The sequence below is a fragment of the Natrix helvetica genome (genome assembly GCF_964273705.1).
Source record: "Natrix helvetica genome assembly, chromosome: 1".
Classification (NCBI taxonomy): Eukaryota; Metazoa; Chordata; class Lepidosauria; order Squamata; family Natricidae; genus Natrix; species Natrix helvetica.
Window position 1 is genome coordinate 115,568,647 of NC_138548.1, and position 27,390 is coordinate 115,596,036.

At 35.9% G+C, this 27,390-nt stretch overlaps 1 protein-coding gene across 2 annotated transcripts; it reads right to left on the reverse strand.

The window, feature by feature from the left end:
• Positions 1–1,245: 1,245 nt before the first annotated feature.
• On the reverse strand, positions 1,246–27,247 carry TESMIN (testis expressed metallothionein like protein). Of its 2 annotated transcripts, XM_081936576.1 has the most exons (12): positions 26,721–27,247; positions 25,137–25,251; positions 24,781–24,839; positions 23,043–23,204; positions 22,164–22,266; positions 9,744–9,820; positions 8,373–8,446; positions 7,696–7,767; positions 5,994–6,096; positions 4,118–4,255; positions 2,823–2,998; positions 1,246–1,708 (listed from the first exon to the last, which is right to left on the reverse strand). In XM_081936576.1, the coding sequence occupies exons 1-12, from the start codon at positions 27,237–27,239 to the stop codon at positions 1,516–1,518; spliced, it is 1,791 nt and encodes a 596-aa protein (XP_081792702.1). In that variant the 5' UTR covers positions 27,240–27,247; the 3' UTR covers positions 1,246–1,515. The 2 variants fall into 2 exon arrangements, with proteins under 2 accessions (XP_081792702.1, XP_081792703.1); XM_081936577.1 differs by lacking the exon at positions 4,118–4,255.
• Positions 27,248–27,390: the final 143 nt, after the last annotated feature.

A 27,390-nucleotide genomic window follows, 5' to 3' on the forward strand; every position in this document is an offset into this window, starting at 1 on the left:
TTAGAGTTGTTCCTACATTGTACTAATTTAATAGTGAGTCACATTTATCTCTGAAGTGGATAACAGGATAACAAAAATCCACATTATAAATAAGATGTATGAAAAGCATTTTTTGAGATATGCTATTGAGCTTTCCAAAATAAATCTGTATCTCTGTGTCATTTTAATGTCATTATTGGTTGTATTACACTGCCTCCTGAAAATCAAGGCATATATTTGTCTTAATTGAACACTAAAGATGCATTTTTTTACATTTAAGAATAATATTTAAGCAGGTAAATATCAATTTCATAAGCAGGGAATGTGCACTATACAAGGTCCTCTAGATTTCACCTCTAGTTTCATAGCTATTTTTAAAAAAATGTTTTTGAGTTGAATTCTCAGTGATGACACTTTGGTGCATTTTTTTAATGAAATGCATTTATGCAGTTCTTTCATTTGGCGTCATATACAATGAAGTAGAAAATAGACCCAGCTTTTATAGAAGAAACTGGATGAGGTTGATTGTTTCCTATAATAGATCTGCAAATCTATTTGCTTCTAACTAGATTTTAACTAGAATTTCCATCAATGATTGATGCATGTTTCATTGTCATGCTGCAAGCCACTACCAAAAGTCTTCATATCATAAGGTATATGAAATTATGATACAACATATAACATTAATATTAAATTATGATGTATTACTATATGGCTGGAAGGATGGACTAATGGACTAATTGCAAAATACTGTGCAAAATTGTCCTGGCTGCTAGGGAAAAGATTCTCTTCCCCACAGGGAGGGAACCATCCTAAATGAGCACTTGACTGATAAATCACCTACACAATAAGGAAGAAATAAGAATATTTTGCCACTTTTATCACCAGATTGTAGATTTGAATATGAGCTCATATACCCATGTTCAGTGTTTGATTTCTGGTCTTTCTTTAATGGTACCCTAGGCATTGTTTCTGCTACATCATGTTCCAGAAACCTAAAGAACCTAGGTCCTTACTCACTGAATTGGGGTGTCTTGAATGTCATGCCTCAAGTCTTCACTTTTATGTGTTACACATATGTTGCACAATACTGTCTAGCACGCACAAATAATCTTATTAAGCATATTTATTAGTTGAAATGTATACCATTGTTACAAAACTAGTAAATAAAGCAAATGGAAAACAGTTCCTTTCATTCTAACAATTGAACATTAAAACAGGGACTTTGCAATTCTTCACTTTTATTTCATCTTTAGTCAGACACTGAGTACTGAACAAGGGAAGTAAAGTAAGAGTAAAGAAATTTTATACGCACACAGATACAGACTATGTTAGGAATTCATTTAAAGAATAATTTAAATATAGAATAATCCAGCTGAACTTTTTATTGCTCTGCTAATTTGGAACAAAATAATTATCAATTAGATAATATAAAAACAGGAGAAATAGAATTAGAAAATAAACTGTGTTACTGTATATATTTTATCAAAATTAAAATAATTTCAAGCAATATTTTAGCACTGCAACTAAAACACATTATTCTACTTTCAGTCCTTTGGATTTAAATTCAGAATGAAGAATCTGTGATAAGCATCTCCCAAATTCTTCTAGGATCATTTGTTCAGCTAAGCAAATGGAGTAATCTTGTTTTTCTGCCTCTTCAGCTTGAGCAAGAAGACAGGCACATGTTGCCTCAACCACCTCCCAAGATATACACGTACTAGATTGTCTATTGCAACAAAACAATATATAATTACATTTTAAATATATAAATTGATGCAAAGAGAATTACTATACATAACCACCAAATTCTAAATTTACTCATGGCTTAACTAACTGTTCTGTGACAGATTTGTATTTCAACACTGACTGATCCCTGAATAGATGTTAAGTGACAGCAGAAATCAGTCTGAGAGACACCAAACATTTTTTTTTCAATTTGCAGCTTTCTTTCTGCAACCAATCTCCTTTTATACAGGTAGCTGGAATCTTTCAGGAAAAAGATAGGGACATGGTTGTCTGCAGAGATGACAATAGCTGAAATATGAGCCATATTACAATGCAATCTCTGCATACTTGCATGCAGTGTTTTGGCAGAAGATAGACAAAAACTTAATTCAATGAATGATCAGATTAGGACAGGCATTGGGGGAATTTTGAATTATGCACATCTTGTATTTTTGACATTTACTTGTCTACATATGGGTATTGAATGCACAGGGAACAAATGATGAATTAAGCTCCCTGCTGTTACCCATCACTTCTTGCACCTTTAATGCCGTTTTTCAATATTTTAGTTCATTCTTTCAGAACTCAACTAATGCCAAATGTTAATTTCAGTCTTTAGTCAGATAATTAGTAATAAAGGTACTTTTAAAAATACGAAACTAGGGCAATATTTTCCCACAGAAATAGGTAGGTTTCATAGTTGTCTCTGAAACACTTAGATTCTTGAAGTAACTACAGAGTACATTATTTAAATATTACTGAAGCTTTCCCTTATTTACTAGTCTTTGAGTGGCTGGATTTTTAAAAATCTAAATTATGGAGGTTTTCAGGATATTTCCATGTTTTTTGTTTGCATCCATATTGTAATTCAGTATAAACAGGATAATGGTAAATTCTGAAAGAGTTCTGAAATTGTAGTTGTATAATACACAAAACATATGCATTTGTACATGTGTTCGAAAGTACATCTGTAACAAATTACTGAGTCTGGTTTGGATAACTACAAATGAAAAGAACAGAGGTTGGAAGTCCAGACTCAAAGAATTATCCAAAAATATTCCCATAGTACAAAAGAAATATCTTAGAAAAATATTACATAGGTAATTAATTTTTACCTTTCTTTCTTGGTTTTTGATAATATTTCAGAGTTAGAAAATGATTCAGAATCATTTTCTTCATTGGTTTTAAATTCCATTTGAAGTGGCATACTCATTAATGTTTTTCGATCAGGGCTTTCTTCATAATTTTTGCATCCAATACATTTGCAGATAGATGAGCACATAATTTTAGCCTACAGAAAAACAAAATATTTTAATTCCTAAAAAGGCATGTTATTTAATAAAGGTCCACAATAAAAAAAACCCCAATGAGATTGGACTGTTCAACAGTGCAATCATACAGCTGCTTCACTGGAAATAAATCTCTTGAGTCCAGTAATTTTCCATTGAACAAATATTCTTTTATCCAGAGAATGCTTAAATATTTTAAAATGAGAGGAATTTGCCTAATCCCAGTCCAATTTTCATTTGCCCTACTACTAGGAGGTTTTCAACCTCTTTAAAGGTTTTGGGGTTCAAACTGTTAGGAAGATGAGGGACGCATTAAAAAGAAAAAACTCACTTCCTGTTCTGTAAATGAAAACTTTCTGTGTCATTTAGGATCTAAAACAATATATTTATTTTAAATCTTTATTTACAGCTTTTCCAAATCTATGAAGTCATACATAGCAAACAGCACCATTCGTATCTAAAAGGAAAGTATAGACCAGATTAGATCAGTTTGACTCCTGATAATTTCATAGATGTATATACTAGAGCTATGTAGTATTTTGGATTTTATCTCTAAAAGTGGTTCAGAGTAGAAACATGAATGTAGCAACAGTCTGCAAAATATAAAGCAGTTCAAGCAACTTAAACTGCAATCCTGTTAGGATGTTGTATATTACTGCTTCATTCATACATTGTTGCATTTCAAAATATTAAGATTCAAACCAGAACATTGCACAGTCCTAAATATCTGTGTTATCTTCCTAGTTACAATGTAAAAGTGATTTGCCATTATCTTTTTCTGGGAATTTTTTCAGATTTCCCCTTTTTGGGATTTCTTGGTGGCCTCCTATCCACATATTAAAAAGGTCTGACCACCTCCTAGCTTTTAAGGATCAACAAAAATTGGCTAGTTACTGCCATTCAGAATGCCATAGGTAGTAGGCATTTGTCTTTGTCCTGTTTGTCATTCACTCGTCCCTTTTTAAAATTTAAAAACCATTTTTTCCACAATTGCTTACTCCAGTTTTCCCTGATCATATACCCTGGAGGTTCCCCCAAATAAAGACTCTTAATGCTTAGTCTAAGTATTCTTCTGCTATGATAATACTTTTATAAAACTGATGAAAATATTTTCAACAAACCTCAAAGCATTCACAGTAATTTTTTAGGCACCCTGAACGCTTACAGTTACAACCTTTATTATGCCTTGGTTTAATATCGCCAAGTTTTCCTTTTCCAATCTTTGGCAGGAAAGCTTCTGGATTTCTGTCAAGACAAGCCTAAATAAAACATATTATTCATATAGAATATACCTCTCAAGCAGTTTGAAAAAAAATAGCTTACTTGCTTCCTAAAAGCAAACCTTTCCTAAAGTAGATTATGGTTCACTCTTTTCAAGAGACAGAAATTCCTAAGCATACTATTGCTCCTATGAAATAGAATTATATAAGGCAAAGTGTATATCAGGCAGAATTTCACTGTCAAATTATCTAAAGCACTGGTGTATATTTTATTAGTACATCAAGAATCCTTGATCTGAACCATTAGTCCTAAAAGAATTTAGCATGTTTCACATGTTCGAAGAAACCTTAATAAGAACAGAAAATCAGGAATCTGATACCATGTTTTCCTACCAGAAAAGTTGATTAAAAAACATAAGTTTTTGTGAGCTGCAGCTCACGTCATCATATCTGATGAAGTAACTTGCAGTCCTGATGTATCTAACAACAATAAGCTAAGTCTTGGATAAAGACTTTTGGGAGTAGAAAAATCTTAAGATAGCTCACTTTGAATTCAGATCAGCACCAGCTGTCTGCATCTATAAATCCATTGAACACTAGGTAATAGATGAAGAGACAGTTATTAGAGTTGCTATGCACTTTTATCATCTTGTAAAAAAGACTTACTTAGAATGCTTCTATATAATATGTATCCTATTAGTTGGATTGATTTTTTTTCAGGATTTTCATCACTTCCTTCCTGTCTCAGTTCAGCTCCTTTTTTTCCTTACCAAAGTGTTGTTTCTTTATAAGGGGAGAGTACTCTATCATTATAGGCTATTAACATTCAATCATGTCTGATTCTAGAGACTGCTTGGACAAGTCCCTGCAATTTTCTTGGTAAGGTTTTTCAGAAGTGCCATTGCCTGAAGAGAAATCCAGCTGCCATGATCTCAGGAAAAATACATCTTGTTTAGGAATTACAAACAATTTTTTTCCTATCCCTGTATGCTCCAAAGCATGTTTTTTGCCTTTGTATCCAAATTATTGCTCAAATCTGTTAATTGTAGTACCATTCCTATTATTTCCAGCATCTTCCAGTAAAGTTGAATTGAGAACCAACATGCAAATCATCTGCGGTGAGATGAAATTGCATCAAAGTGACTGAACAGAGATATGTTTTTAACATAATTTCGCTTTCCCTAATTCAAGTCATATGTAAAAAATGAGATGGTGTTAAGATATCACTACAGGTAGTCCTCAAGTTATGAAGACGATTGAGCCCAAAAGTTACGTTGCTAAATGAAATATTTATTGTGTTTTGCCCCATTTTATTACAATTCTTGCCACAGTTGTTAGGGGAATCACTGCAGTTGTTAAGTTAGCAATAAAGTTGAATCTGGCTTCCCCATTGACTTTGCTTGTTAGAAGGTTGCAAAAGGGGATAACATGACCCCGGGACACTGCAACCATCATTAATATGAGTCAATTGCCAAGAATCTGAATTTTGATAATGTGACCCTGGGGATGCTGTAATGGTCATAAGTGTGAAAAATGGTCATAAGTCACTTTTTAAAGTGCTATTGTAACTTTGAACAATCACTAAATGAATTGTTGTAAGTCGAGGACTACCTGTATTTCAAAAGGCTGTTTTAATTAATATGTTTACTCAATTTGATATCCTTAATTGATGGAATATGTAAATGCAATTCATTCAAAATGTTTTAAAAATAACACCTAATGAATACAAAGTAAATAATGTTCATGTCAAAATAAAAAGAGAACATAGTTGAATTACCTTAATAGCCTTAAACCGTTCTATTTCATGTTCTGGATTGTTATAACAATTATTACAGTTGCAATTACTACAGAAATCGCCATTGGCAAAACAATCGCAGTATCTATGTTTAACAAAATAAGTACATTAAATTGTTTGCAGTTCAACATTTTCAGATAATGCTCACTCTTATCTACTATTTTGTATTTATTTAATTTATTTAAAATTCCTGTACGGCTTACTTGTTTTAACTTCACAACTCTGGGCAATTCATGATCCATAGTAAAATCCATCAAACAGTAAAACTAAAATACAAAACAGCCCCTAACTCAGCGATGGCAAACCTTTTTTGGCTCGCGTGCCATAAGTGGGGGGAGCGCAGGGGGGTTGTGTGCAGGTGTGCCGCACCCATAATGCAATGCATGACCCCCCAGTGCGCATGCGCACACTACAGGCACGACCCCCCATTTTTTTCATGCTTTTTTCGCCCTCCCCAGGCTCCAGAGACTTTACAGAGTAAAGTCATTTCCGGTTTGCTCGGAGGGTCGCTTTGAGTGCTCCGAAGGCTACGCTTCCCTGAAGCCTCCAGAGCAGTCCAAACGAACCTCTGAGCAAACCGGAAGTCCGTTCCCGAACTTCCGGTTTGCCCGTAGGGCTGGTTTTTTGCGCTCTGGAGGCTTCAGGGAAGCTCATGAAGCCTCCGGAGGGCCTCCGGGGGGGCAGGGGAGGCTCTTTTCGCCCTCCCCAGGCTCCTATAAAGCTTCTGGAGCCTGGGGAGGGCGAAAAATTGCTTTAAAAAAGGGTGAAATCAGCTGGCCAGCGCGCGCATGTGTGATGGCCAGCTGACAGGGCAGCACCTCGTGTGCCCTGACAAATGGCTCCGCGTGCCACCTGTGGCACATGTGCCATAGGTTCACCATCACTGCCCTAACTGATCCACAACTGCAATTACTGGGCTACAGCCTCACTTTACTCCCAATGCCTGAAGGAACAGCCAGGTTTTCAACCCGCTGTTAAAGGCTAGGAGAATGGAGGCTTGCCAGATCCCGGGGTGCTGCAGAAAAGACTTGTTGCCTAAGCCCCACTAGGGAAAGAACTTGAACTAAATCCACTCTGCTAGACTGAGAAACAAGTAAATTAAATTACCGTATATGGATATCTATTAGTTTTATCCTTTATATATTTTGCCACATATGTGGGTACTTTGAAGACTGTTAACAAATGCACTTCCAGAAAATCAGTCGTACTAAAAGGCTCTGGGATACTTTCAAATATTTTATTATTATTATTTATTTGTTATGTTATCTTTGGGGATTCCTTTTCATTATATGCTATTGCTTTATGTTTTGATATGCATCTAATTTAATGCAAAAGTTATTAAGCATTCTTCCCATCTTCACTATGAGCCATGTTTTACCTAAAATTATTTAAAAAAGAAAAATTACAGAAAATAAAAGGCCTAAATGAAGTTCAGATAAACATAAACTCATACCCTTGTGCCATGCACGGTATTTAGCATATAAAAGCAAAAATATTTTTACTTAATACTATAAAGAAAATGTATAGTAACTTAATAATATAATATACATTTTGTCAAGTACTGTATCTGACTTTCCTACAATAACATCTGCATGACATATTTGAGTATATACAAAAGAAACAAATAAAACTTCTCCTTTCTTATATAGCCAAATAATATCTCAGTGACATTTTGTTTACTCACAGTTTGAGGCATTGTGATTTAGTGCAGTTGCATGGCTTCTTTGATTTTGTGTCCCAGGAAGCACAAGGAAATCTAAACAAACACATGTCGCATCTAAACTATTATGAAGTATTTATGGAATAGTGCATATTAAAAAGATGACACCCACAGTGATAAGGTAACAAGAAAAATATCATTGTTACATTTCCGATTTTCCATTTAGTTTCTTCTTTTGGTATCCATGAATGCTATCTTTTTGGTAGAATAATTAAATTATAAGCAAAAATATTTATTATTTAATGATGTTTAAATTGTATTACTTTGCATTTTTATTAAATTATCTAGCAATTCCAAAACATATATTATTATATTGGGGAAAGTGCCCAAATATACTTAGTTCCAATGTGTATAATATTCTCATTGTTGATTATGTAACAGAATGATTCCTAAAATGAATTTTCCTTGCAAAATTTAACGGTATCTCAGAATGTAACCTTTTGCTCACTTGACTGAAATGAAATACATACAGTATATCTCATTAGAAACTAGGTGTAGGAATCAATCAAATATATGTGCTGTATAAAATGCTTTATTGAAAACAATTGTAAAGAATAAGTTTTTCAGTCTGCAGAGATAATTATATAAATGCTTAATACATATAATGATGTCAGGGAAGTGTACATTTTTACAATTCTTACCCAACTAAAGTTAGTTTTGTTGGCTCCTGAAGAGTCAGATCTGAACTGCTTGTATGTATGGATCCATTATCAAGCTGCTCAAAATAAAATCCAAACATTCCATTTGCATTATATTAACATACATTTACACACTATATAATATTAATAACAATTAATAGTCTTAGAGAACATCATTTGAAAGAATTGATATTTTAAAACATTGCTTTCATAGCATACTGTCTTATGTTACTACATATTGCACATTGCTGTTTAGGAGCAGCTCCAGATTGTTGAGCAGAACACCAAGGATCCAAAAATTATCTGCACATGCTGCTCAATAATACTACAAAATGTTGGAAATGTTTGAAAGAGTGAAAACATGAATAGGTGAAACAAAAGAAACTGTAGCAATGTAAAGAGAGTTGGAATAAAAAAAGAAGGGACGGAAGCAAAAGAGAAAAATTAATTGATACATACTGTATGTTGTAATTAAAACAAATAATGAATGAGGATGAAAGGAAAGAGAGCATAAAAAAGATTAAAGCCCAAGGAATGAGAGACTAGGTAATTAATAGTAACCAGAAAAAGGGTAAGGATTAGAGTTGGCTCTATATTAGGCAGTATGACTTGGTTTCCATTAGCTTGGCAAAATAAAATAATAAAATAAAATATTTATTATAGTCATAGAGCACCATAAATAACTTGGCAGATACTGGATGGTAAGGGGATGGCATTTTCACTTGTTGGGAGGGCAAAGTCAGGGAGAAATTAACCTGCTCCAGATAAGGTTATTGGCTGGAGGTATCCATTCATGTGATGGGAAGGATACTAGCTCTTAAACATGGTGGGTCAGAAAAATCTCCAAACATTTTGTTGCTCAAGTACAAGATATTATTTCTAGTATGAGTGATGATAGATCCTATACTTTTTCTGTACTCTAGCTGTTTTCCAGCAGGTTAACTTTTTCCTCCCTCTGAATTATTCTATTCAGTTTCATGAAACATGATAGTTGCCTCAGTGTATCCTTACCCTGCAGTGGTAATCGAAGGCTCCACACAAGGGATGCCAACCATAATATATGAAATTTATTTATTTATTCATACAAATTTAGAAACTGCTGGATTCCAAACAATTCTAGGTGGCTTACAGTTCTCAGCATGGAAAGAAAAAACATGCTGTTGCTGGGAAGTTAATCTTAATTGCATTATTAAGCCTTTTGCAGAGAAAGTCTACAAAAAAATCACAGAAAGGTGAATCCATGCAGCTGGGCAGACAATGACAAGATAATAAAATATAGAGATATCCTTTGCACAAAAAAGGGACAACATATAGTATAAGATTGTAAGATTAAAAATACTTAGTTGGAGGAAAAGGAAAAAAATATATACTTACCTCTTGAGTACAGGTATTCAGTTTACCTGCAACTGGCAAAAACTGCCCAAGTACAGATGTTACCGAGTTGCTTGCATCTAATAAGAAAGTGCTTATTGAATGACATTTGGCGCAACAATATCTTCAGTACATAACTGGGTAACAGATCTAGGTAACTAAGAATGAAGATTTTTGTTACAAAAAATAACGATATATTTATTTCTGAAATAGAAGGATAAATTTAAAAAGGATATGTATCCTACTCTGATAGGCAGAAATAGAAATGTCCTTCCTAGTGGAGGAACAATATTCTTACAAATTGAGATGTCAATAGCAACAAATAAATGTAGGCAGAAAACTGGAAAAAATTGTTCCTACCTTTGCAACAAAACTAGAGAACAGATTGAAAGAAAATAGGGAAAAGGCAAACAAAATAGATGATACTACTACAAAATAGGTCAGGCTGCTTATTGGCAGCTGAAGTTCTTTAAGTGGTCGTATGTTCCCACAAATGAATTTGCATGCCTATATATTGTACCATTGACAAAGCTCCAGACAGGACGGATTATTACTATCTTGCACAGTCAGTCAGACTGGATTTGGCATTTTTGTTCTGTGCATCATGCAAATGGAAAAGTAGCAAGTTATATTTACTGGAGATGAGCCAGGCAATTGGACATTATACCGAAGAAAGCAAACCCAATAAAATAGCCAAATACATCAATGTTAAGATAATGCAGTGAAATTTTTATTGGTTTCAAAGGTGGAGAGATCAAGGTAGAATCATGGTCTGAATAACATGAAATTTCATATCACTTTCAGTAAGAATGTAACATTTACATGGAGTATGAAACTTACTGTATCTATAAAAAGAGAAAAATGGGTGAAAGAATTGATCCTCACTATTCCCAAGACAGTTTTTCTCACTGATGCGATAGTCCAAAGGAGTATAACCTTCAAAGACAGTAGATGAAACAGTAAAGTAATAAAAATCACTTTTGCCATCAAAGCAGAAAGTATCACAGAGACCAAGAAGGTCCAATGGATATACATGCAAAATCTTAAGAAATTTATGAAGGAATCATGTGAGATGCCATGAAAAAAATTTAAAATCTCTGCAGCAGAAGGTGAGAACAAAAAGGGTGAAGAAAAGGCTAATCTCATGGCATAAAAAGAAAGCAGAATCTTGACAAACTGTAACCCAGCATTAATTATTTTTAATATTGTACAAAAACATACTGTCTATCAGTTCATTGATACAGGGATCATTTTTTGGTGGAAGGATTCCGTAAAGTATGTTAAAAGGAGAGGGAAATCACAGAGAAATTATGCTTGTGTGACTTCAGAGATCATAGAATTTAGATATCAAGCTTGATACTGGTGAATGAAAAATATTATGCAGGAGTGGGGAACTTTTTCGTATATTTATACAAAAAGTCAAGAGTGCTCAAGCACGAAACATATAATAAACTAGCACAATGATTTTTGAACTAGAACTACAAATAATTAGTTGCATTTATAACAGACTATAGTATCTAATATCTTGGAGATGAGTTACTGTATGGCCAATACCATAAAAAAACCTCTTTTTACGACCCTGTAATCTCTTAAATTGGGGTAGGATGCCTAGATGTAGCTGAGCGTTTACTGGCCGGATGCCCTTCCTGACACCACACAGAGTTCACAGCAGATATTTTGTATCTTGCCCTAGAAGAGAAACATCTGCCCCTACCTAGGATTGAACTCTCAACCTTCCGAGTGGGAAGCAAGTGTCTTCATTGCTAGGCCACCATGCCACTTCCCATATAATCTGTAAAACCCTGGGAATGGTAAACAGAAGTACTCAAAACTGAAAATGGTGATCTTCATTTGCAAACTCCTAATATTTTTAACTGAACAGATAGTTACATGGTAGCAGTGCTGTATTGGGAGCTAGCTTTCCCAGAGCAGGAGAGTGAAGATTCTAAGTAAGCAAGTATCACTGACACCAGAGTATGGGAGTTTATAGTCACTCTGTGAAAAATATAGAAAAAGTAAGTTTTGAATCTAAGAGAATATAAGATCATCCTAGGAGATATTAACTGCTCATAATGGATTCAGTTTTTAAATTTTAATAAAAAGTCCATCTATTCTAAGCCCTGCTGTGTTGAGTTCCTGAAAAGCTTTTCCATAAGTCAGGGGCAATTCTTTTCCCATTAGCTATTGTTGCTTTGAAATCTTTTTTGACATATTATTAAAATTCAAAAATTTAAAAATCCAAGATATACTTTTGCCTATATTCAGCTTTGGTTTCTTTCAAAATCAAGAATCAAAAAATTATCACATCATTGATAATTTGGATGGAGATCGTCACGCTCTGAATCTGACTGATCACAGGTGGGAGCCCATTTACGGACTTACCTTGTGGCGTTAAGAGTGGCCAAGCGTCAGTATTGTGCCACCCTTATTGCGTCCGCAGATAACCGCCCTGCCGCCCTGTTTGGGGTAACCCGCTCCCTCCTTCAACAGAGGCCGCGGGAAGCCCCTTTGCAGGGTAGAGCAGAGGAATTTGGGGAGTATCTGCAGGACAAAATCGCTCAGATTCGAAGCGAGTTGGTCTTTACTAGTGGTCTAGAGGGGACGTCGGAGGTGGGTCTTGAGGCTCCACTCTGGGAGGAGTTTGACTCTGTTACTTCCGACGATATGGACAGGTTGCGTAGGCGACTGCAAGCCACCACATGTTTACTGGACCCGTGTCCCTCCTGGCTTGTACTGGCATCCTGGGAGGTCACACGAGGCTGGCTCCAGGAGTTAGTTAACGCTTCTTTGAGTGAGGGGTTCTTGCCGGCCATCCTGAAAGAGGCGGTGGTGAGGCCCCTACTCAAGACGCCTTCCCTGGACCCAGCTGTGTTAGCCAACTATCGTCCCGTCTCCAACCTTTGCTTTCTGGCGAAGGTTGTAGAGAGTGTGGTGGCACAACAGTTTCCACGCCACCTGGAGGAAACTGATTATCTGGACCCGCGCCAGTCCGGTTTCCGGCCCGGCCACAGCACGGAGACGACATTGGTCGCGTTGGTGGATGATCTCTGGAGGGCCAGAGATGGGGGTTGCTCCTCCATCCTGGTCCTACTAGACCTCTCGGCGGCTTTTGATACCATCGACCACGGTATCCTATTGCATCGACTGGAGGGGCTGGGGATGAGGGGCACCGTTCTGCGGTGGTTCTCCTCCTACCTCTCTGGCCGAGTGCAATTTGTATTGGCAGGGGGGCAGAGGTCGACCTCGAGGCGGCTCACCTGTGGGGTGCCACAGGGGTCGGTCCTCTCGCCTCTCCTGTTCAATGCATATATGAAGCCGCTGGGCGAGATCATTCGTGGGTTCGGGGTAGATTACCATCTGTACGTGGATGATACCCAGCTGTACATCTCTACCCCGAACCATCCCAACGATGCCGTCAAAGTGATGTCCCGGTGTCTGGAAGCCGTACGGATCTGGATGGGAAGTAACAGACTCAACCTCAACCCGTCCAAGACGGAGTGGCTGTGGCTACCGGCACCCCAGTTCAACCAGCTGATTCCATCACTGGCCATTGGGGGCGAACATCTGGCCCCCGTGGATCGGGTACGCAATTTGGGCGTCCTCCTAGATGCCCGGCTGTCAATGGACGACCATGTGACAGCCGTGGCAAGGGGGGCGTTTCACCAGGTTCGCCTGGTGCGCCAATTGCGTCCCCTATTGGACCGGAACGCCCTTCGCACAGTCACCCATGCGCTTGTGACATCCCGGCTAGACTACTGTAACGCTCTCTACATGGGGCTCCCCTTGAGATGCACCCGAAGACTGCAGTTGGTTCAGAATGCGGCCGCGCGGGCAGTCTCGGGAGTCGCTAGATACTCCCACGTAACACCTCTCCTGCGCGGGCTGCACTGGCTACCTGTAGCTTTTCGGGTGCGTTTCAAGGTGCTGATTATCATCTTCAAAGCGCTCCATGGCACAGGGCCTAGTTATTTGCGGGATCGTATCCTGCCCCACACATCCCTTCGGCCGATTCGCTCACACAGAGAGGGATTCCTCCGGGTGCCGTCCACTAGGCTGTGCCAGCGGGCGACGCCCAGGGGAAGGGCCTTCTCTGTGATGGGCCCGACCCTCTGGAATGACCTCCCCCCTGATATTAGAACAACCACGGACCTCCGCTCCTTCCGTAAGAAGCTCAAAACCCACCTGTTTAATCTAGCCGGCTTGGCCTAATTCCAGCTCTCCCACCTTAGTCTGTATTTTTAAATTTCACGGGTTGGTCTTAGGCTAAGTTTTTAATTTTTATAAATTTGTACAGGGGTTTAAAGTTTAATCCGATTTTAACTATATTTATGATTATTTGTATGATTTTTAATTTGGTACCTGTACACCGCCCCGAGTCCCTTCGGGGAGAGGGGGCGGTCTAGAAATCAAATCAAATAAAAATAAATAAAATAAATCATTTCAATCAGCAAATATTGCCTATATTTCCATGTTATCTACTATCTCTATTAGTATCAAGGATAGCCATTTCTCTTCTGCATCCCTTTACCATCTCCAGGAAAAAGTTTTCAGCAATCAAATTGTGAATCTCCTAAAGGATCAGACTTGGAAGTATTTGCTTCCAACCAATGCCAGGTAATTAAAGTGGCTACTTGATATATTAGGAAGCAAGAATAAATACTACTTTGACATGGGCTCTGGGTACATCTGTGGTAGACCCATGGTCAGCTGGCTGCATAATTAGTGCCCCAAGGCCTCTTATGTTCAGTAACATTGCCCTGGAATCTGCCAACCTGCAGTCATGTTGCTTGGTGGCTGTTACTTTTGAGATGATGGTAGGCTGTTTTTTAATGGATTTTGTTTTTAAAAACCGAAAGATAAAAGTGAACACAAACTCATCAAAAGGAAGGAGGAAAAAAGAAATAAAAGAAAAAGCAAAAATAAAGATTAAAAATAGTAAAGAAACAATAAAGAGGTGACTTCTGATATTCTTCAAGGTTATAAGTAAAATTTATTTTAACCTCTCTACTCTTCTTTCTCATGCGGGTTCTGGGCTTTATAAGCAGGAATAGCAAGGAAGTAAAGTTCAGCTACAGAAAATGAGCCAAGAGTTGGGACTACCTCTTCCATGGGGAAGATGGAGGGCAGTGATCAGAAAGACCAGATCTGATTGCTCTACTCTGTAAGGATCTTTGCCAGCAGGGAATAGAAAAGACCAATTAAACAAGATATCTTTTTAAGTCAAAGGAAAGAAGAAAGGATAATACCAGGCAAGAAGAGATAAGAAAAAGACCAAAACAAGAAAAGATCTCTAGTCATAAAGGAGAGATGAAAAAGGAAAGCAGGATAGATTTCTTAATTTAATCATCCTAGACATGCTTTAAAAAAAGTTATACATCAGCCCAATAATAAAACTAAACATTGATATATTAGTTAATGAAAAATACGATTACCCAAGTGGTCAAAGTAAAATAACTGTTTTGTAGCTCTTTTTTGCAAGTAGCTCATAGTATGTTTGTTAAAAATATAATGCATTTATGTTTTATGGCATACTGCGATACTTTTCAGTTTTGATTCAGTACTGTGTATTAATATATGGGAATATTTTAGTGTTATGACCCTCAGATAATGTACTAGTACTCATGTGATGATACTCTTTGGTTATTTCAGTCTGAGACCTTTCCAATAATGAAAGAACTGATCCAAATCCTCCTCCTTTCTTTTTTCTTCCTTCTTTTCTTTAAATGTAGGAGAAACTTTATGGGAAAGCTGCATAGACATTTGAAAATTATTTCTGCACAATGTGCTTAAATTGGTGGTTGCAAGAAAAAGGCAAGGTCAAAAATATTCTGAAGAAACAACAGCAGAATGCTCTAACTGAGAGGAGCAGAAGGTATAGATTCCCATTTTCTCAGGTAAAATTTCACGCGAGGGAATGATGACTTGACAGTAACAATTTGATTATTATTTCACTTTCATGAGGGGAGAAATTTGAACTCCAATGTGAATTATAAATTCCCAAAGTGCCAAATTCAGTATAAAGAAAGTTTTTATGTTGGGGGGAAGACAGAGAATATATAGCCTTGTTATTGTCCATTTTCAGTACCTTCCATGTCAAATATACCTCCCTGTTTTGTTGGATCTTATTAGCAAAAAGGAGATAGAAAAATAATTCTCATTCATGTAGAGAAATTGCTCCCACGTGTGAGACCTTGTATTATAATCAACCCCTTTTCTTTTTCCAATCAATTTCAGAATTCTGATTCCTCAGTCAGAAGGTAACTCTAGGTTGTCCTAGCATCACACACTATGGCAATAAGATTTAAAAATAGTTCATTAATAGAAAGCTAAATGTGTCCACAGCAGAGGTGGGTTGCTCCCAGTTTTACAATCGGTTTGCTTCGCGAGTGCTTTGTTCACATGCGCACCAGATGCGCACATGCATATTTCAATGTAAATTGGTCTTCAGGCATGCGCAGAACAATTTGCAGTGAACTGCACACACATGCACACTACTAAACAACATGCCAGCAACGGCAGCAGCAACTGGGGAAACAGTTTGGGGGCGTGTCCAGCCTGGGTCGCTGCCGGTTCTGTGACCCAGGCCAAAATAACACTACCAGTTCGGCCGAACCAGGAGCAACCCACCTCTGGTCCACAGAACCTGACAGTTTCCTGAAAATGAAATGACCACAGTGCTATGATTCTAGCTCTGTGCATTGTATAATGTGTATGCAACATAATGGTGTACACATAAAATAGATAGTGTTTAGTCATGACACTCATTTTGTCATGTCTCCTTGTCCCTTTATAGATATGCATGGGAAAGGACCGTAACTATTCATTTAATAAATACATGAAAAAGAGAAAATCTGCACACATATACCAGTTTCCTATCATATAATAAGGAGAAACAAAATTGTAAGTAGTCCCCCCACTGCAGGAAAAATAGGCATTCTGTACAATGATAGATATTTCTTCCAATATCAACTTGTATTCATTTTTGTGTAGAAAGCATAAAAACTAAAAATGCATGGTTATGTAAAAGTTGTGGAAAAAGGTTTGTAAAAGAAAGGAAGTAAATCTTTCTTTTTGAGACAGAAAAGGTCTCAGAGGAGAGAGCAAATTGCTCAGTAAATGGTCAGCACCTGGGCTACTATTCTCCTGTCTCTTTAAGGCCTCTCCACAGTCAACAAAGTTGACTATAAAAACTGAGCTGAGACACAGCTTGGCATGGTGTGTGTGGGAAAGAGAAGAGGGTGTCTGTTTGTAAAGCAATCAAAAAGACATAGTAGGACTCATCAGGAATAGTAGTTGCAGTAGTAGGACTCACAAGAAGTCCGAGTTGTAGCAGTGGGGGGAAATGATGTAGTGATGAGTAGTAGATAAATTGGAATGCTTGTGTATATGTTGTCTAGGGGCATATGTTGGCTCTTTTGTGTCTTGAGCCCACAGAATTGGATATAGTTAAAAGAACCTGAGATACATGTTATTGTGGGATATCCATAAACAAGTGGGGTATCCAACTTGGAGTGGCAAGTGGGGGCTCAATTCAAGTTCATTCAATACTTTATGAAAAAGAAATAAATATTAGCTATAAGGGGAATTTGGCCTTTGCAGAACTCTAACTTTGCAAACAATAGCCAACATCCTACTTGCAGAACTACCTCTTACCAGAACCTTCACCACACCCACAGAGACAGTGAAAAGATAGAAGGTACAGATTCTCCTTACAGACTACTACTTTGGTAGAGTCAGATATCCAACCTATGCCTGGAGTTAAACCAAAGAAAGTAGACCAGCCAGAAATGGGATTAGGCTCAAATACTTGGGCCAGTATCATCAGAGAAATGTTAAAGCAATAGCAACAGAAAAAGCTTTGATTAAAACAGGAGAACTGCTTTGGAGGGAGACAAAAAGGAAAAGTAGGTTACAATGGGAAAAGAATGAAAGAAGCAAGAAGAGAAGAATTTAGGGGCTCATAGATTTATTTAAAGGGGGCCAGTCCAGTCACCAGAAAGGGCACAAACACCTCTTAAGTTTTTCAGAATGCATAGAGAGATGGTCTCAAAGACATAAAAATCCCTAAGATGTCAGAAGTTCTAACATAAAAGCATATTTACCATGTTTGAAAGAGTTGCTACCTCTTTTGAATGGGTCTTAATAGCCTCATGTTTAAGAGGAAAGGTTTTGAGAGCTTGTAATAGTCTTGCAGCAAGAGAAGTAATGGATTACTCCCATGTTCAAGAGATAATCCTATTCAGTCATGATGTAACTCCCACAGGTTTAGACCTACACATATGACAAATATGAAGGGATTCATGAATTATGCACAATATTAAAGACTTAGATAGGAAATGGTTGAGGCCAGATAAAAGAAGCAAAGAAAAAGTGGCAGAAGAAGTAATTTTAGAACAGTTTCTACAGGTACTCTCTACCAAAGTGAGGTTTTGGGTGCAAAACACAACCCAGAAAAAGGGCAGTATAATTGGATGAAGACTACATGGCAACAAAATGGTCAGAGGATGTTAGAAAAATAAAGAAGGAGAAACAATAGGAAAGCCTGTTCCAGAAAGAAGCTGAAAAGGATAAAGGTAAAAGAAGCCTTTAGTTCCTGCCCAAACAAAAGGGGAGCATTGGGAAGTCAGAGCCCTGTGGTTGTTACAATGGTGGGACTTTTATCAAAACTAAAGAGGAAAAAGGGAATGTCTACACTATGCAAGCAACTCTGAGGAGAAAAATTATAATCCCAGCAAGTTAATGCGGTCACTGTTGCAGGATTAGTAGGTACCTGGAGTAGATGAATGTTGGTACATTCCCATTTCATAAAAAGGCAGCATCGGGAAAAGAGTCCCTTACAAGTATGTTTGGGCAGATTGAGACGATTCCATTGTTAAAGCCAGAGTGCCGATACGGGAAAGCAACAGGTAATAGTGGTAGGAGTAATCCTAATTTACCATGTAACCTAATGATTGGAACAGATTTTTCATTAATAGAGGGACTCAGAAAGAAGGATTCAAGAAGGAGGCTAAGAAAGAGGGTATAACTACAAGAGCTCAGTCTAAGACAAAGACAAGGATGGAACAGAAGCAGGAAGTGAAGGAACCTGGGATTTGTCCTAACCATCCTGGTTTTATAGGAGAAATGAGATGTCCCAGAAAGGAAAAAGCTTTATGAAAGGCCAACAAAACTAGGGCTGAAGTCATAGGGACAGACATTCCTAATGGAAAATTCACCTGGGACACTTACAAAAGAAACCAACATTGTTGGCTAGCAGAAAAGGAGAGAAATGGGGAAACAACACCCAGATTGTAAGAAAAAGCAAGGTTGCTGTACTGAATAAGGGATTCATCCCTATATGAACAAATTGGATAAATAACAGTTTGCCAAGGAATATACTGCAGGGCAATATTGGAAGTAGCCCCTGAAATTCCATGGTCAGGACATATGGGTAGGAATAGGATCACATACAGAATTTTATATTTTAGAATATTAGGTCAGGGATCTGTAAAGAAGTGGCCCAGTAATGTAGATCCTGCCTTATGTTTCAATTGGTAAAACCAAAAGGGAAATATGATAAAGTTTCTATGGAGAGATTGCCTTTAATGTCTACTTTTCTAAAATAGCTATGAACACTGTAGGCCTTTTGTCACAATGTAGTAAATGAATATATTCTAGTTATCTGTGATTATGCAATTCAATATCCTGAAGAGGTTCCATTAAGGAATGTGATCACCAAAAGAATAACAAAGTAGCTGGTCAAAATCTTTCAGCCGTGTAGGCATACCAAATGAGATCCTTGCAGATCAAGGATCCAATTTCCAATCAGTGTTGCTGTATGTGTGGGTCTGGGAATAAAAGGGGGGCATACAAATCCTTATCCACAGCCAATTATTCTTATGGAAAGGGCGAACCAGAAATATTAAGAAATATGCAGGCCAAGACTCAAAACATTGGGATATGTGGCTGCCTTTTCTATTGTTTCCCTACAGGATAATTCCCAAGGCATTAACAAAATCTCTTGAGTTACTTCATAGCAGACAATGTTCAAGAGTTTTAGACATTATTAAGGAAAGGTATAGTGTGAAAACTTAGAAGGCCCGAAGAACTTAATCAAACTTATATTAATGCAGAGGAACAAGTTAAAAGTCCTAGGACACATTGCCCAGGAATATTTAGAGATAGCCAGGGAAGGCCGGAAAGACACTATGATAAAAATTTAAAGGCAAAGCAATTTAATATAGATCAAGTGCTGTTGTTATTACATGCTAAAGAAAGCAAACAGCACTTGATCTCCTATATTAAATTGCCAGGTAAGGTTCCCACATAGTAAAGAAAAGAACTGGGACAGTAAATTATGAACTTGAATTGGAAGGGAGGAAAAAGAATTCACCATGCCATCCTCCTGAGGAAATGGCACAATAAAGCTGAACCTAGAATGGTTTTGTTTGTTCTAAAAGAAAGGTATCCAGAATTATTGAATTAAGCTTGGGAGACAATACTGCAACTATCCCATGGAAAAATACATATTAATTTAGACCTAGGAGACCATCAAAAGAAAGAGATAGAAAAAATGTTGGAAGTATAAACATATGTTTACCATATAATCAATGTAACTACCCGTAGTAGAGCATACAATAGAAATGGGGAAATCAGACTGATTAGACAATGTCCATACAGGATTCCTGAGCAGTTGAAAGCTGTGTTAGAAAATAAAGTAGAAAAGATGCTCCAGATGGACATTCTAGAACTATCTCAAAGTGACTGTCCAATTTTATTGGTCTCAAAACCAAATGGAGACATATGATTATGTGTAGACTTCAGACAAATAACAGTAAAAAAAACACTCAGACTTTCCCCAAGTTTTATGAGTTAGATGCAAAATGTCATAGCTTCAATAGTCTGTTACCTGCTTGGGAAGTACTCTAGGAAAATCTGAATTGAAAAGCTAGAGTATCATTGCTACTGTACTTAGCAACATAGATATGTAGCTTTATGAATCAGTAATGTAACACATGTGCACAAACACATTTCCTGACATATGCATATTTGTAATAAATTGCATGAAAAATGCCCTGGCTTATAGAATGTTTTGCTACTATTTCTTTTTATTGTGCTCCTTAAGGTCCACTACTTGGATTCACCTCACCATTATTTTACATAACTGCTGTAGCAAGCTATCACATTGAGAGAAGCTAATCTATTTAAAGTTAAGGATGTTTTCTTATTTGTTTGTTTGTTTATTATTTAATTTATATGCCCATTTCATAGCAACTCTGTGCAGCTCACAATAGAAAAAAAGGTAAACAAAATACAAGATGATTAAAATTAAAAGGATTGAATAAGAAACTAAAAACCAAGAAGTTGGGTGACATGGGGGTTTATATCATCTCTGTCTACCCCAACAGGCACCCCCATTATAGCAAGCCGATATCAGGGTCCATGGCAGCTGGCAGAGCCAGGTTTTGAGATCTAATAAATTAATACTCATTTACTGAAAGAGTTATTGACATATATTATATAAAAATAACATCTTAAAATTAAGCAACAATATATACTTTCAGGTAGTTTTATGGTGGAGGTGAGTAAGGAAAAACTTTAAATGTGTATGTTCAATAGGTTCTTACTAGTTATCTTAACAATATTTTCTGAAAAATCCCAAAATGCTTTATTCTTGTTTGCCTTTTTACTGTTCAAACAGAATGATTGCTATGTACAAGATAAGGTTATTAATAAGATGTTTTTCATTGTTAATAAAAGAGTGACATCAGGTGGATAGTTTGTGCATAAATACAGTTAGGTTTTTTAAGTTTCATCAGGGCCTTTCCCCTTTCATAATATATGAATGCATATTTGTATTAACTCAGTTGAGAAACTTTATCTTCTCCTACACTGTCACTTCTATTATGGTAACACTGCATTTTCTTGAAATTGAAATCATTATAATTTGGAAAATGTAATGGTTTTCTCAGTTTTGTTTCCCTATGAAAATTGCTGTAAATATACAGGCAGGATCAGTGTACAATGATACAATGTATATATCAAAATGTAATAGAATAAATCTAAATAGAAGCATGCATTCTGTGGTCCTTTAAATCAGAGACTAATGAGGGATGATGGAATTTTTTGGTGAAAAATACCACAGATTCTTAATCATTGATAAGCCAAGAAAGAATAAAGTTTTTAAAGCTGGCCAATGCACTTTAATTTTTTTGGAAGGAATAGATCTTCAATGGGTGGGTAGGTCAATTATATGAAGTGGACATGATCACATCATGCACAGGGATGGATTTCTGTCCCTCCATATTATTACAGCTTGAAGAGATTATACCATAATGTTCAACTTATAAATGTATCATTAGAGCTCCATATCAACACTTAAGAAGTACCAACATAGTTAATAATTTGAATATCAGAAACAATATATCTATTATAGATACTTACGCTGTTCTTGATACTGCGGAACCAAATGAATAGCTTTCAATTCTCTCGTCTCAGTATTGTTTACACAAAGTATATGAGTGCCATTTTTCAACTGACATATTATCTAAAATACATAACCAATTATTAGTTTGCTACAATTTTCATTCTATGTGTAGCAGAAGTACTGTATTTATGTAAAAGGGACTCATTAAAATCTTTACTTAAAACCAGTGCATTAATTTCTGGCATTAACACTGAATATTTGTGTAGTTTTGGAGGAATATACAAAGATGTCCATACTCGCACTTAAACAATGCTCAATACTTTATATTTCTGTTTATTGCACAATACTGCAATCATATTGTACATTTATCAGGGAATAGGTCTTATTAAACTGAAAGGGTATTATTACTTCTAAATTGTAGATTTTAAGACTGAGCTCTAATCTTTTGCATTAAATAATGAAAAAGAAGTCTGAGTGCTTGCATGCACATGAGAAGGAAAACCACATCCTCTCCATACCTGCTAGTGGCCTGTACCTCTAATCTACTTTGTTCTACCACTTGTGACTTTCACATGAATAAGGAGTGACTATTTATATTATAGCAATAGCACTTAGACTTATATACTGTTTCACAGTGCTTTACAGCCCTCTCTAAGTGGTTTATAGAGTCAGCATATTGCCCCCAACAAGCTGGACCCTCATTTTACTGACCTCGGAAGGATAGAAGGATTATAAAAGCAGTTATCAAGCTTTTTAAAATATTACTGTGCCATTTATGTAGCTATGTTAGCCATAAAAAATGTAACAAATATATAAATGACTCAAGAAAGTTTTAATAAAACATGCAAAATTCTCTAATGGAGATATATATTGTTATATGACGAGGTTATATTTACCACTTGAGGAGTGGAGTAATTTCTCTGTGAATAAGTGGGTTCCTCCACAGCATTTTGTTCAGCTGCCAGATTGCGGCCTGCCTCAGCACCATTTGAACTGTGAAAAACACCTCCTTCGGTATTATTTACTACAAGGCTTACAGCTGTCTCTTTGATCTCATTCTGAAATACAAGAATTTCATATTTGAAATGGGATACATTATATTAGAATATTAAGAATAAAATATAATAATTTAAACAGAATATGCTGACATTGATATGTAAATAAGAATTTCAAATTACCACTATTCTTAATTGTCATTAAAATATTTTTTAAAGGAACATTTTTATTTTCTTTTTACAAGTGGCTAAAGAGTATCAAAGAAAATATGGCAGAATTTTTTGCCCAACTTCTCCAGGGAAATGCCTGCTTTATAAGCTGTGGCCATTTGGTTTTTAAGGGTTTCATCAAATACCCCCTACATAGTTAGCATTTGTAGACAGGGCATGTTTATGTTATTTATTTTTTATTCAATCTATATTCTGAATGTTTGTTTTTAATAATCCTAAAGCAGATTCTGTTAGGATATCAGACTCTGTCTCTTTGTTTAAAATATTTGTATTCTTTTCCATTAGCAATCCTCTCCCTTGGAATAAAAATGATATAATAAAAAGAATGAGCAATACAGTAACACATAAATGACTAATATGTATAATAAATAGTCTGAAAACATAATTGTGTGTGTGTGTGTGTGTGTGTGTGTGTGTATTTATGTTACATATGTATGGCTAGCTGATGAGAGCTAATTAGCTCGAAATAGATCTATCCTAGTCTCCCTTTATTTATTTATCAGTACAATTACAACACACACACACACTATATATATATATATATATATATATATATATATATATATATATATATATATATATGTTTGTGTTACAACCCCTGGTATGACCTAATATGGGAGGGAGCTCACTCCTCCCTCTTTCTGTCCTTTCGGCTCATCACAGAAAACCATCCAGGCAGAAACCCATATTTTTATTTTTAATGTTGCCTTTTTATATTTGTGTTGTATTTGTGCTGATAAAATAAAGGGAGACTAGTATAGATCCATTTCGAGCTATTTAGCTCTGATCAGCTAGCCATACCCTTACTGGGATTCGAACCTGGGCTGTATTATACACTAGGCAAGAGTTTTAGCCACTATGCCACAGGCTTCTCCTCCTTTATCAGCTGAGCCAGGGAAATAAGTATGTGTTTGTGTTACAACCCCTGGTATGACCTAATATGGGAGGGAGCTCACTCCTCCCTCTTTCTGTCCTTTCGGCTCATCACAGAAAACCATCCAGGCAGAAACCCATATTTTTATTTTTAATGTTGCCTTTTTTATATTTGTGTTGTATTTGTGCTGATATTAGGTCATACCAGGGGTTGTAACACAAACACATACTTATTTCCCTGGCTCAGCTGATAAAGGAGGAGAAGCCTGTGGCATAGTGGCTAAAACTCTTGCCTAGTGTATAATACAGCCCAGGTTCGAATCCCAGTAAGGGTATGGCTAGCTGATGAGAGCTAAATAGCTCGAAATGGATCTATACTAGTCTCCCTTTATTTTATCAGCACAAATACAATATATATATATGGTATATAGAAACAAAATTCAGTTTCAGAAGGCCTTAAAATGGGTGATTCTGCTTGCATGATAATTCATAAAGTTCTATTAGATGTTGGAATAAATGTCAAATTAATACTTACAAATGTATCATAAACAGGATCTGCATCTCGAGGTGAAATACATATACCATTGCAAGATTCTATTGCAAAAAACAAATGTGAAAAATTATAATGACAAATTATACCATATATAAACCATTGAACTCAAAAAGCAAAATAACTTTGGAAGTATCTGAGATTAATTCACCAAAATACCTCAAATGTAAAAGATGGCATAGACAACTCTATTAAACATCTTCTTAACCGTTCTTCCTATGGGAGGTTCACCTGAATCTTAATCCCATTTTAAATAGAAAGATTTTTTTCTATATGAGGAATATCCTGGTTGCAATATAATTTATTCAGGTACAGAAGAACTGATATTATAAATCACTTACCATTAGAGCAGCCTGATAAGGTTTGTGACACTGTAGAATTATTAACAATCCCTTTGATTTGGTCACAAGAAATAGTGCTACTTGCATTTGAAGGAGTTAATAAAGGTCTCAGCACCTAGGAAACAAAGTAGGCATACTATTGAAGCTTAAAACTATTATTTACATTGTAAAATTAAGCCTTTATGATGATCTAATATTGAGCTTTCTTTAGCAGAAAATATTTTCTCACCTTTGTTGTAGAATCTCATATTTTCTGTTCCACTATCTTTTGCAGTTATATTATATAACTTTTCTCTATTATCATAATCCATTGCTATAGAGACTATCCCAGATCCTCCAGAATAGATTTCTGAAGGGAGTGAGAAGTTTAAGATTGTTGACTATATTAGCAATAATCTGAGGTCCTGATATAACCTTTCATTAATATACTCTCTTTTGAAACATGAAAACAGTCAAGTGGAGGGATTCTATAGAATACTTAAACTTTCATAAGGCTTTGCACAAATCTCAATACTTCCTGAACTAATTTAGGAGAGAAGGCAGCTCCTTTTATGGATTAGGTAAAAAAAAATACAGAACAGGAAGCAGTGGGAAAAATACTTTTTCTGCAGTGAAACAAACTAGCTATATTTGCATATATGCATAAACAGAAGAGAACAGCTTCCAGATCAGTTTCAGAAGCTTCGAAAAAGATGCCCTTGATCAAAATAATTTTTTAAAAGTGCTTTGTTTCCATGTGTTCTGAATAGCTGTTTCAGTCAATTTGGACAGACAGTCCTATAAAGTATCAGTTCTTGCAATGGAAATGTTGCACAAGAGTGGAGATTGGAATGCTCTAAGTAGTTATGGATGCACCAAAGCTTTTGTAATTTTAGATATCTGGATTTGAATAATTGAATAATCCAGATTCAAAGGCAACATACTATCAATATTATTCAATAGAGAACAAAACAATAGAGAACAAAAATGTTATATTGCTCATCTTGGTTATGATATTCAACATATATTTTGTTGATCACTATATGATGCTGAATATATTTTTTATAAAATTAACATGTTTTCTCCTCAAATTATCAGGATTTAAATGATAAAATATTATTTTAGGGCTAAAATATGTAATTTTATATTAAAAAAGGAGTTCCTTTTGGTAACCTAATAGCTTTTAGTTATATAAAATATTTAAAATTTAAAACATTTTGAAGTACTCCAATATGAATTCAAGGCACTCAAAATGCTCAACTCATAAAACTTCAAAATATTGTTCTGAATTTGAGATAGAACAGAGTCCAAATCATTTTGAATTTAAAATGTTTTATGTACCTCCAACAGATTCTTGTCCCATTTTCAGCTTTTATCTCCAAATCTATTCTAATGAAACATCCTCTGAGACAAAAAGAAACTTGTGTTGCACAGCTGCATAATGTGATAATCTAATTTAGCAGTCTTAAAATTGTTTCAGATTTAACCAGCAGAATTCAATAATGTAATTAATTAGTTACAATTTAATATAATTTGAATATAATAAAGTACGATAAATATAATAGCTATGGTTTTTCTAAATGGTAAATAGAAGCACAATCTTACTGGTGTAATTTCTGTATTTGTACTGATCGTTCCATCAGGAGTGTTGGTTCCAAGAGATAGTACAGCATTTCTATCTTGTGTCATTAATGAAGAAAATTGAACACTGTATGAATGTAGTTGCAGTTCTGGTAAATATGCACGTCTTGCTGCTTCTGAAGGAGCCTGTTCAGATACTTTTTCATATTTTCCAAGGTCTTCATCACAATAATCTTGTGTAGACGGCTGCATTTTTACTTCTAGCACTGCTTTTTCATTTTCCCTGTTAAGTGTATGTTTCAAATGATCAACTGCAGTTTCACCTGTGCAATTTAAACAAGCATCTTGACTACAAAGGGCTCCCTTTTCAACTGGTTTATTTAGTAAATCAATCTTAAAATTATGGTTTTCAGAGCTAAACGCAAGTCCTTTATCTGTCCTGGAAATTCCAGCAAGAATTAGATGATTTTCCGCAGGTACAGTTAAACTTTCAGATTGGCTATGTTTCATCTCAATGGAAACACGTCCTATAGCAGTTTTCATCTTGGTAAATGTATCAGCTTCAAAATAAGCAAAAAAAAAAGTAATATAAAGCTCTCATCACAAATTTAAATACTCTTCTCCATATATAGTCAGACAGCATATTAAATATTAAGTTATACTCTATACATTAAGTATATTCATTATACTATAT

What these genes read in the sequence shown, in the direction of transcription:
- TESMIN (XM_081936576.1), bottom strand. Translation starts at nt 27,239, where the DNA reads ATGAAAACTGCTATAGGACGTGTTTCCATTGAGATGAAACATAGCCAA. An exon ending in CTTATCAGGCTGCTCTAATG is followed by an intron (nt 24,840 to 25,136) that starts GTAAGTGATTTA and finishes TTTTTGCAATAG; the next exon opens with AATCTTGCAATGGTATATGT. An exon ending in AACGGTTTAAGGCTATTAAG is followed by an intron (nt 4,256 to 5,993) that starts GTAATTCAACTA and finishes TGTTTTATTTAG; the next exon opens with GCTTGTCTTGACAGAAATCC.